Raw genomic sequence first — 12,495 nt, forward strand, 5'->3', positions numbered from 1 at the left:
CTGTAGAAAATAGTCCAAATAAAGAAACACCCTTGAATGAGTAGGTTTTCTCCAAACTTTTGACTGGTACTGTATGTAGTTAAATAGTTAACCAAATAGCTACCTGGACTATGTGAATTGAGCCTTTTTGCACTAACTTTTTTTGACTCATCACATACGCTGCTGCTACTGTTATATGTGCACATCTACCTCAAATACCTTCTACCCTTGCACATCAACTCGGCACTGGTACCCCTTGTAGATAACCAAGTTATCGTTACTCATTGTGAATCTATTATTACTTTCATTATCACGTATTATTACTTTGCTATTATTTATTTATTTTCTTTCTCTCTGCCTTGTAAGTAAGCATTTCACTGTTAGTCATCATCTGTTGTTTACAAAGCATGTGACGAATACAATTTGATTTAAAATGGCTTCCTTTTGCCATCCTTTAACAGCATACAGCTAAATACATTTCGTCCCAAGCCCCATTAAAATGCATGCTGTGTTAGCTTTACACTATGATATTGTCTCAATAGATATCAATATATATTTAACACCGTGTGCTGATTTATTAATTATTCCGTGTTACAAACAGTTTACAACTTCTGAAAACAGTGTGAATCCAACTGAAACTTAACCTCTGTGGCATAAGTGCAATGCACTTGGAATAAAAAATAATTCATAATAATAATAATAATAATACTGTAATAGCCTTGGTGTCCCATTTGATATCTATACCATTTAGCTTCATATCATGTAAATGTGTCATGTAAATCCAGAGTACAGAGTTCAACGTTCAGTATCATATTCCTAATGTGTTGTGGTGCAAACAAGTGAGTCCAACTTTGTGTGATAAAATATGTCATAGGCAGCTACATCCTGTTGTGGCTATTACATATTTCTTGCATCCAAATGGCAGCTGCGTGGCTAATACAAGGTATGAAAGACACAGTGTATCAATACTGCATGTCACATAAAGGCCAAATCCATTTCTCCTGTCCCCTGGGCCATCTTTGTTGGCCAAAAAGCCCTCCTTTTTATTTAAAGGGGCGGGACTTCTGCTCAAAGAGTCACATAGTCAGTACATAAATATCCCTGTAACTCAGGACAACCAAAGGCTTATCTCTTTCTATGTTTGTTGTGTTTCACCATCTTCTTCCTCATCAGGATCATCTCGTAGAGTTTCTCTAGGCCTGGTTGTAAGCCCTGTCCATCCACGGCGCTGCAGCTCTGTACATGGTGCAGTGTGGAGGCATTCAGTTCATGGACAGCCAGGGCCTTCTCCACCTCATTCACAGACAGAGCCGAGGCCAGGTCCTGCTTGTTGGCCAGCACCAGGACGGGCACCCCCTGGTTCTCCGAGGTACGGGTGATCTTGTGAAGCTCCACCTTGGCCTCCTCCATACGTTCGGTCTCGGTGGAGTCCACCACGAACACCATACCATCGGTCCGCCTCGTGTACGACTTCCAGAGGGGCCGTAGCTTCTCCTGGCCCCCTACGTCCCAGACCTGGAAGGTGATGGCCCGCGAGCTGCCCACCGCTACCTTGATCTTCTCCGTGTTAAAGCCCTTGGTCGGGATGGTCTTGACAAACTCCTTGAGTTTCAGTCTGTAGAGCAGAGAGGTTTTGCCAGCCGCATCCAGGCCAATCACCACAACGTGTAAGGACTGGAAGTTTTGCAGGAAAGGGGTGTTGGGGGCTATCTCGGTCAGCTGGTTCCCCATGGCAATGGGATATTCTCACCTCTTTATGTGAGGTGGCAAATTCTGGTTAATCCTTTCTAATAGGTTGGCATTGGCACCCTCTTCAAAGGTGAAGGTGACAGACTGGATGGCCGCAGGACTGTGGACCTTATCAAAACACAAACACAAAAATGAGTTACTATTTAAAGACTAGACAATGAGATTGACAGGTATCACAACAATTGATGTGTGATTACACAATAATAAACAATGACACAGGCAGGAAATGTCATTAGACACTGTAATACAACACATTAATGATTGCTTCTATGGTTAGTTGATATGTTTGCAAATAATGAGACTGATCAATGACTAATGCAATTGTTATTCAATTGAATTGCAACTAGCCAAGCAACAATTGAGACCAATTGGTTATCCTTTGTTGGAATAAAACGACAACCATAACAGCCATAGCCCAAGATAAGGTCAATTTTATTGTTGGTCATAGGAAATGTCCAGACAACACAATTTAATTCTGAATTGATCAAGATAAATGATGGTTTGGGTTTAAAATTGTAAGGAGCAGTAGGGCTGACAACATTTAATTGGTGGCTGGTTGTTTTAGTTGTATTTTTTGCCACTATTCTAATCCTCGTGATACAGTCAAATCCCAATGGCTCTTTTGGGGCACAATGCTTACAAGTTTAATATGAATGAGGGAATATCTATGCATTTGCACACTGAATGCAGTTAATGCTGGGATATGATTGCGATTATAATCCAATTGTTTTTATGAGGCTTTGGTTTCTAAAGAGAAACACACAACTTCAATAAACACAACCCATATTTTCTCCATAGGCTTCCATCCCAACTCCTTAATTGTGAGAACATCAGATTGAAGAAAATAGCCTGACTGTAATTCTGGCACCAATCTGAGGAATGAAATATGTGATAAAACTGCAGATTTGCCTTCTATGAGTGAGACATTTTATTGGAATGAAACCGCTCTCACCAACCATGTGCATAGCATTACAACTCAGACGGCATTGCAGTAAGATACCCTATCTCTGTCTGTATAAAATCGTATAATAAATAACCTGATAAAAACTATTGTCAAATATATTTACCTTCTAGACCTCTTGAATGTACAAATATGGCATAATCCTAGCGCAGCGACCACATCCATATATTCATACATCCAAATATAGTTTATCTCTGTGCGCTCATATCTGTCCGTCTGCTCCCTGCACTGGTGGAGCAATAAACAGTGGAGTGGAATAGCGCGCACAACTGTTAGAACGACAACCCGAGGTGACGTCACTCAATAATATATTCCCCTGCTGAGTGTATGGACCATAGAGATCCTATAAATTTGTCTAATTCCTAATTCTATGGTATGGACAGACTTTGGCGCCACCTTGTGTCAAACATAACCACTACCCACACACTGGGTAAGAATGGAATGGAATTCATTGAACAAAACAGTTTTGTTTAATCTTGCATTGTCATTATCATGTCATGATGCCACAACCAGAAGCACAGTCAGATCTGTCTTCAGTAAGGGCAGTTGATGTTGTCCTGTTGTTGCTGTCTGGAGAGCTCATTGGCAGGTGCATTTTTGTCTATTTAGGAAAGTAATAAATTACAATTTATGTTTTAGTATACATAATCAATGCAGTTTGTGAATTGATCTTATGTATTTTTGCGCAAACAGTTATTCTATTATATTCAACTCGATTCTGTGATTAGATGTAGCTAGTCGGTGCGTGCAGTTTTTATGCCTCTTCAAAGGATTGCATCATAGGAGGCGCGTTCGAGTGGATCACTTTTGTGAAGTTCACGGCCTTTCAAAGTGGATAAAAAATTGCCTGACTTGCACCTACATGTTGACTGCATGAACTTTACAAAGTTCATGTGATCAAAGGTCATTAAGTATTTTTACCATAAAAACTGTGGATGGAAACGTGGTTACTGGCAACACTACTGCCATGTTGCACTGAGCCTTGCTGTTGGAAAACCACATCAGTAACTAGGTTTGCGTTCAATTGGCGACAGATTTTTATGTGAATATTCGAAAATCTGCATAAAAACAGTATGTGCATTTTCCTACCAGAGATGTGTTTCCATCAAATTGATTTGTTGCAGATAAAAGGCTGTGCATGATGACGTAGGGCACATAAACATTACTTTTGCAGTAAAATGTCAATGTAACGGATAAAAAAAATACAAGTTAAATGGGTTACCTCCGCCATTTCTCACATAATTAATTTTACAGGTGCAAACTGATCCCACCATGTTAAAGGAACAAATTATCTGTAGGCATTGCCCATAGCTTCTACATCATTTGAACCAACATGGAGTTAAATTGAGGTGTGTCCAGTGGGTAGTGTCCGACTTTTGACAGTCGGTTACATTCGCCTTACCACCCAAACGAGCCCAGGTTATTGAGTGCTCATCAATCAGGGTAATTACAATGCGCAGATTACGCTATGTGGTCCAATACTGTAAACGTCCTCCTTCTTCACAGCGTGGGAAGCACGGCGCAGGCAGAACGCCACGTGACTATCACTCATAAGGCAGGGAGGGCCATTGATCCTATAATTAGCGATGACATTAAAGTAGGAGATATATAGGACAGTAGGACATTGTTGATACCGTAGCTATTTCAGTCAAGGTCACAATATTATTCCAGTGGTAGACTAAATCACAGAGCCTTGGCAATGTGTATAAAGAGATGATTTCTCTCTTGGATGTATAGGATGTGAAGTGACCTGCTCTGATGGTAGAGAGCCAGCCTGAGGCGCCAAACATGCCAGTCCTACCCATTGTGCTGGATGTGCCGCTGGGTTAAGGTATTCTCATGTCTATGCAATTAACTGAATTGTGCACACTAACAAAGACAGCTACAGTGCCCAGATTGACGACAGATAGTGAGTTCCGTTCTTGCATCACACACTGTTGAGTTATGGGGACAACCTTAGCCAAACATGTTCATTCTACTACCATAGGACCTCTAGTTACTAGGGCGCAGCTTTCATGGTTTCAATCTAAGAAATTGAGAGTAGAATATGGCCTATTTATGTTACTAATCATGTTGTGACGATTGACAGGGAAATTCAATAATATTCTAGAAACTTGATTTAACCTCAAATTGGGATTCTTTCTAAAAGGACAAATCCAAAACTCTGCATTGATGACATCAGATTCATGAAGATTGTTGTTTGATGTGTTTCAGTCCAGTGTTTCAGTCCATCCAGTACTCACAGCAGTGGTTGCTAAGGACAGAGTGACAGCACCACCTTATTGTTAGAGGCTCTCAATGGCAACAATAACCGCTCCTACAGTACATCAACATCTGTAGCGGTAGCTGTAACCATCATGCACTACTTGGGGGGGCCATGTCAGTGTCTTCAAAGAAATACTTTAAAAAGCGGAAAAGGTGCTAGGTATTTCAGCCAAGTCCCTCAAAAGTTCCAAGTGTGCAAATAGTCCGAGTCCACACCCTGTCCAGGAAGTTGTCACTTCCTCTTACAGTCGAATCATGGCAACACTTAGGAAATGTTATTTACCTTGTTATATACTGTAAGGTTAATGGAGGTTAATGGAATTACAAGCCAATTGCATACTGAATATCAATGCAGTAAACTTTAAAGTGCACATAACATGTCTTGTGGAATTTAATTTGTATTCTGAATCATTATCACACATCTCATATATGTTCTAAATCCCTACAATTATGTTAAAACAACCAACGTGTACTTTCACAGTTCATAAATCATTCAGAAAACTACTTTAGAAGAATATTGCACAGCAAATAATGTGGGCAGAGCAGAGGACAATACTAGAATTATTAATATTGTCTACTACAATACGTATACATTTCCCTTTGATGAGTCTATCTTGTTTATAATACATATTTTCACTTTGGGAATCCCTTCGTTGCCAGGCTTTCATCGTTCAAAAATCATTTGCCCGATAGGGTGGGGAATGGTGGTGTTGGCTCCACAGTCAATGTACTCAAAGGTGTCTTTGGACAGCTGCTCTGAGTGAGCCAGGTAGGACACATTCATTGTCATTCTGTGAAAGACAAAGAGGGAATATTAAGGCGGACATTTTGAAATCTGCAAGTGCCCAGTCTCCTGTTTCAAAATGTGAAAAATGGTCAAAGCTCAAACATTTGTTATTCCCGACTACCTTTTTCGGTAATAACGAATGCAATGACTGAACATTGGGTTGGTTTATGAGTTAAAAGGAATGACTATAGTTACACTGTTACTAGTTTTTACAGCCGGATTGATCCCAAGCGGACATGAAACAAATGAGTGACATATTTTGAACACGTGGCTTGAAAAGGGGAATTCATCCACGTTTTGAAAAGGCTGAAAGCATTCCTATTTTGGGTGTTGGGTCTTGAAAAGCAAAATTCAGATTTTGTTTAGGTGAAAAGAAGTTGGTCAATACATGTTTACTTCGCCAAAGGTCTTCAAGGCAAATGACAAGAATAGTCAGCAAAACGACTTTGTAAATCATTCTTAGAAGTACAGGATATGTATGTTTGAGTGTCTGGGCAGTTCCAGTCGAGATGTGCTACATGACCAAAAGTATGTGGACACCTGCTCATCAAACATCTCATTGCAAAATCATGGGCATTAAAATGGAGTCGCCCCCCCTTTCTTGCTATAACAGCCTCCACTCTTCTGGGAAGGCTTTCCACTAGATGTTGGAACATTTCTGTGGGGACTTACATCCTTTCAGCCACAAGAGCATTATTGAGGCAGGGAACTGATTTTGGGCAATTAGGCCTGGATCGCAGTCAGCGTTCCAATTCATCCCACAGGTGTTTGATGGAGTTCAGGTCAGGGCTCTGTGCAGGCCAGTCAAGTTCTTCCACACCGATCTCGACAAACCATTTCTGAATGTACCTCGCTTTGTGCACGGGGGCATTGTAATGCTGAAACAGGAAAGGGCCTTCCTCAAACTGTTGCCACAAAGTTGGAAGCACAGAATTGTCTAGAATGTCATTGTATGCTGTAGCGCTAAGATTTCCCTTCACTGCAACTAATGGGCCTAGCCCGAACCATGAAAAACAGCCCCAGACCATTATTCTTCCTCCACCAAACTTTACAGTTGGCACTATGCATTCAGGCAGGTTGCTTTCTCCTGGCATCCGTCGGACTGTCAGAGGGTGAAGCGTGATTCAGAGAACGTTTCCACTGCTCCAGAGTCCAATGGCGGCGAGCTTTACACCACTCCAGCAGACGCTTGGCATTGTGCATAGTGATCTTAGCCATGTGTGCGGCTGCTCGGCCACTGAAACCCATTTCATGAATTTTCCGGCGAACAGTTCTTGTGCGGACGTTGCTTCCAGAGGCAGTTTGGAACTTGTAGTAAGTGTTGCAACCGAGGAAAGACCATTTTTACGCGGTACCTGCTTCAGCACTCGACAGTCCCGTTCTGTGAGCTTGTGTGGCATACCACTTCGAGGCTGAGCCGTTGTTGCTCCTAGATGTTTCCACTTCACAATAACAGCACTTAGCAGGGCAGAAATTTGACTAACTGGAATGCTGGCATCCTATGACGGTGCCACGTTGAAAGTCACTGAGCACTTCAGTAAAGCCATTCTACTGCCAATGTTTGTCAATGGAGATCGCACGGCTGTGTGCTCAATTTTATATACCTGTCAGTAACGGGTGTGGCTGAAATAGCCGAATCCACTAATTTGAAGGGGTGTCCACATTCTTGTGTATATATTGTAATGAAACAGGCAGGGAGCAGGTCTCGAACCCTCAACCTTCTAGCCCGAAGTCCAGCGCGCTATCGACTGTGCCCAAAAGCATGCTCAAGCGACAGAGTCGATATCCGCGCTTATAAACCCAGGGTCGTTTCACTATAGTGTATGTTGAAATAGGAAGTCAATGGGGCATACTATAGACTAGCACTGAAGCTAGGCATGCTACAGCCTAGTAGTCAGATGCTGAAGTGTCTTGAAGTGTATGTAGTGAAACGGATGTGTTTATAGTTGGTTCTTTAATTAACATATCTTAAAATAAAAGTGTGATACCCACTGCAAAAGTAAGAACAAGGTGTGAATCCTTATGGAGGTTGACTTGCAGTAATTACTGAAACAGAAGAGTTACGAAGACATTTATTAGCATATATATATATATATATATATATATATATATATAAAATTCAGACCCCTTGACTTTTTCCACGTTTTTTTGCAAACATTTCTAAAAACATGTTTTTTAGCTTTGTCATTATGGGGTAGTGTGTGTAGATTGATGAGGGGAAAACACAATTTAATCCATTTTGGAATAAAGCTGTAACATAACAAAATGTGAAAAAATTCAAGGGGTCTGAATAGTTTCCGAATGCACTGTAAGTCCTAGCCAAGAGTAGGTAATGTACCATAATGTACACAGATAATACTATATTTCCATCCTAATTTAGAAGTAGTGATGGTAATGATATTGAACATATAAGTGATAATAAACATCATGCTTACTTCAGGCCTGGGTCCTCAATTATTATGGGTATGACAACAGTATACTGTACGAACATAAAAAAGGAGACCAGAAAACTCAATTAGATCGGGAATTAAAGGTCAAATTGTTTCATATAGGACCTGAAAGGAAAGTGCTTTGCACGACAGTACGACAATTGTGTAATTTTACATTTTAGTAATTTAGTAGACACTCTTATTCAAAGCGACTTACAGGAGCAAATAGGGTTAAGTGCCTTACTCTAGGGCACATCGGCAGATTTTTCACCTAGACGGCTTGGGATTCAAACCAGCGACCTTTCAATTACAGGCCCAACGCTTTTAACCGCTAGGCTACTTGATCCATTATGATTTATATTAAAACAACAATATCAAACTCACCAAATTCTCTGAACGTGATTTGACCGAGGTCATATTAGATATCTTGATTCTGCCCATCACGGTTTCATCGATCAGGACTTGCATATCAAAGTCCAAGACTTCCATCTCCGCAAAATTGTCATTGGTGAAGTTGAAAACATTCTAGAAGAGGAAACGCACAGTTTGATCACACTAACCTCATGCAATAGACCAAACGATGAGCGATCACCTGTTGTCTTTGATATACCTACAGTGACTTGCATTTCAACTTTGTCTGGGGTGAAGAAGACCATCACTGATTGGACGGTGACAGGGGATAGTGAGATACTCCGTGGGAAGAGGAAGAAGAGGATCAGAAAGCAGATCAGGAGACACAGCACCACCGAGATACACACGTAGAGTTTCCTGGAAAATTTGAGTTAACAACTATGAAGCTAAATATTATATTTTGATTAAATTCACAAAGAATCTTACTGTATACAGTGTCACGTATGGGTAAAACACATCACACAGTCACTCACGCACTCAAACACACACAATCAGATGCACAAAAACAGACACACACACACACTTACGTGCGGCCGGGCCTCAGTCTTTTGTCTGAACATGAGATGACTGCCACTAGCTGATCATGTTCTATACAGAGAACAGTAAGAAGGGTTACTCTCTTAAATCAAGTGTGGGTTATCAATAGTTTAAGGAAGACACTTCCCGAATCCCATCAGCAAGTCTTAGAATACCAACATGGAAATAGCCACATTATTGAAATGTAAGTTAATCACAGGAACAACTGGCAGAAGTCAGTCTGGCAGAAGTGTGCCACCTACTTCTTGGAATACGCCCTATTCCCCGACAAGTCGGGCAAGTATCTCCTACATTGCCTATGCTGTCCCCGATGGCTCCATATAGTTGGGAGTGGGACCGAAATCTTCTCTTCTCTGGATCTTGTTCCTGAGGCACGATGGCCTCAGTGCCCTCCTTGGAGGCACTGGGGTGTCCGACAGTGACCATGGTCTGAAACACCGTCCTATCTTCTGGGAGAAAAGGAAACAACCCCTGTCTGCTGTTAAAAATGGGGGCATCAGCCATGCATTCTCTCACATGAACAAGTAGGACTGATATTGTCTAAAGCTGTATTGCTCTTTCTATAAAGCACCTTGGTGTTGGACCTCTTTGTGAAACCTGAAAGAATATTGATCTGCTCTTTATAGTGCAACACTATAAACCTTCAACCTGCCTCTATAAAATAATGTCCCTGCATTTGATACACACGAGGAGAGAAAGACATAGGAGGCTAAAGTCCTCAACATTGCTGTAAAGACAAGACCGTAGCATCACTGTCTCTTATCTCGGACTGATTGCACGTCTATGATTGCCTGCTGCTAGATTAGATAAAGCGATACCTTATTTTTAATACGTTGTGTTAGATGAGATGTTTAGATGAATGAGCTTTTTTTTTGCCACAATATCTCTAAGGTTGTAGGCCATTGTAATTTAAATAACACTTTCTCCTTTATATAGATTTGGAGTACAAACCAGGAATGCCACTTGATAACAGCATTTACGCATTGTATCTCTCATCCATACTTTACATTCCTTACATAAATGTTGTTTCAAATGACAAATCTTCATAATTTTGAAAATATATAATATAACTCTAATTAAAATGGGCTACCTGAATTAGACAATGACATACACATTAGATGGCCTATCAATTAGTTAAGCATTGAAAACATTGACATTATTAAATGATGAATTTAAGGACAATGACAAAGCATTAGTTCAGCTGACTGTGTGGAAAGTTGATATGCTTCTGCGCACTTACCTTATAACCTGATGTCCGTCAGATTTTCAGTGCTGCTAATTGTTATATGGTAAATCCTTACAGCCAAATATGTTTTATACCAGTCAACGATTAACGAATATTGGATTTTCTCCAACATAGTCTGTCTGGCGAAGTGACGAATTCACTTCCTACTTGAAGCATTTGAAAGGCAGACGTCGTGTCTGAATGATGTATGCTGCCACTTGGTGGTAAATTACTGGCATTACCCACAACAACGCTTATTATATGTACCTAGATCTTGATTCTGATTATGACTTGGGCAAAGCAATGCATGGCAGTCGGTAGGCCTATGTCCAATTTCTAAAGATACTGAGTGAACATAACTTTTTTTTTCCGTGCAACCAACGGGCAGAATTTAAAGGGATAGTCCACCCCAAATTACATGTTGGTTTCCTTACCCTGTAAGCAGTCTATGGACAAGGAATGACCGCAATCCATGCTTTGGTTTTGTTTACCAGGTCACTGTTTCAAATGCTTTTAAGCATTTGTGGCACAAATCCAAGTCAATTGTACCTAAACTCAGCAAAAAAAAGAAATGTCCCTTTTTCAGGATCCTGTCTTTCAAAGATAATTCGTAAAAATCCATATAACTTCACAGATATTCATTGTAAAGGGTTTAAACACTGTTTCCCATGCTTGTTCAATGACCCATAAACAATTAATGCACATGAACCTGTGGAACGGTCGTTAAAATACTAACAGCTTACAGACGGTGGGCAAATAAGGTCACAGTTATGAAAACTTAGGACACTAAAGAGGCCTTTCTACTGACTCTGAAAAACACCAAAAGAAAGATGCCCAGGGTCCCTGTTCATCTGTGTGAATGTGCCTTAGGCATGCTGCAAGGAGGCATGAGGACTGCAGATGTGGCCAGGGCAATAAATTGCAATGTCCGTACTGTGAGAAGCCTAAAACAGAGCTACAGGGCAGACCACGTGTAACAACAACTGCACAGGATCGGTACACCCGAACATCACACCTGCGGGACAGGTACAGGATGGCAACAACAACTGCCTGAGTTACACCAGGAACGCACAATCACTCCATCAGTACTTAGACTTTCCGCAATAGGCTGAGAGAGGCTGGACTGAGGGCTTGTAGGCCTGTTGTAAGGCAAGTCCTCACCAGACATCACCGGCAACATCGTCGCCTACTGGCACAAACCCACTGTCGCTGGACCAGACAGGACTGGCAAAAAGTGCTCTTCACTGACGAGTCACAGTTTTGTCTCAGCAGGGGTGATGGTCGGATTTGCGTTTATCGTCAAAGGAATGAACGTTACACCGAGGCCTGTACTCTGGAGCGGGATCGATTTGGAGGTGGAGGGTCTGTCATGGTCTGGGGCGGTGGGTCACAGCATCATCGGACTGAGCTTGTTGTCATTACAGGCAATCTCAACGCTGTGCGTTACAGGGAAGACATCCTCCTCCCTCATGTGTTACCCTTCATGCAGGCTCATCCTGACATGACCCTCCAGCATGATAATGCCACCAGCCATACTGCTCGTTCTGTACATGATTTCCTGCAAGACAGGCATGTCAGTGTTCTGCCATGGCCAGTGAAGAGCCCGGATCTCAATCCCATTGGGACCTGTTGGATGGGAAGGGTGAGGGCTTGGGCCATTCCCCCCAGAAATGTCCGGGAACATGCAGGTGGTGCCTTTGTGGAAGAGTGGGGTAACATCTCACAGCAAGAACTGGCAAATCTGGTGCAGTCCATGAGGAGATGCACTGCAGTACTTAATGCAGCTGGTGGCCACACCAGATACTGACTGTTTTGATTTTGACCCCCCCTTTGTTCAGGGACACATTATTCCATTTCTGTTAGTCACATGTCTGTGGAACAGTTTGTCTCAGTTGTTGAATCTTGTTATGTTCATACAAATATTTACACATTAAGTTTGAGGAAATAAACGCAGTTGACAGTGAGAGGACGTTTCTTTTTTTTGCTGAGTTTATATTAGCATTTTCGTTCATGTCCAAATCATCCTAAAATATCGTAAAGGTATTGTGAAGTTAATGAAGATTACCTCCAGAACAAGATTCATTACAAAAAAATGCTGACCTGCCATTCAAAGAGCCATGTTGAAAATACAACATTTCAGCCACTTAAGGAG

General features: G+C 41.5%; 2 protein-coding genes across 8 annotated transcripts; both read right to left on the reverse strand.

The window, feature by feature from the left end:
- Positions 1-524: 524 nt before the first annotated feature.
- On the reverse strand, positions 525-5,204 carry LOC135505045 (ADP-ribosylation factor-like protein 4D). Its single transcript, XM_064924073.1, has 2 exons — positions 2,796-5,204; positions 525-1,836 (listed from the first exon to the last, which is right to left on the reverse strand). The coding sequence occupies exon 2, from the start codon at positions 1,708-1,710 to the stop codon at positions 1,105-1,107; it is 606 nt and encodes a 201-aa protein (XP_064780145.1). The 5' UTR covers positions 1,711-1,836; positions 2,796-5,204; the 3' UTR covers positions 525-1,104.
- Positions 5,205-5,300: 96 nt separating this feature from the next.
- LOC135505043 (transmembrane protein 106B-like) lies at positions 5,301-10,525 on the reverse strand. 7 transcript variants are annotated; one of them, XM_064924068.1, is made up of 8 exons: positions 10,359-10,525; positions 9,361-9,564; positions 9,109-9,169; positions 8,785-8,938; positions 8,555-8,695; positions 8,177-8,220; positions 7,734-7,787; positions 5,301-5,745 (listed from the first exon to the last, which is right to left on the reverse strand). In XM_064924068.1, exons 2-8 carry the CDS (start codon positions 9,542-9,544, stop codon positions 5,619-5,621), a joined length of 765 nt encoding a protein of 254 aa, XP_064780140.1. In that variant the 5' UTR covers positions 9,545-9,564; positions 10,359-10,525; the 3' UTR covers positions 5,301-5,618. The 7 variants fall into 7 exon arrangements, with proteins under 7 accessions (XP_064780140.1, XP_064780141.1, XP_064780142.1 ...); XM_064924069.1 differs by having other exon boundaries at positions 9,361-9,567; XM_064924070.1 differs by lacking the exon at positions 10,359-10,525 and adding an exon at positions 9,690-9,786.
- Between the last annotated feature and the right edge of the window lie 1,970 nt (positions 10,526-12,495).

This window comes from Oncorhynchus masou, chromosome 18 (genome assembly GCF_036934945.1).
Source record: "Oncorhynchus masou masou isolate Uvic2021 chromosome 18, UVic_Omas_1.1, whole genome shotgun sequence".
NCBI lineage: Eukaryota > Metazoa > Chordata > Actinopteri > Salmoniformes > Salmonidae > Oncorhynchus > Oncorhynchus masou.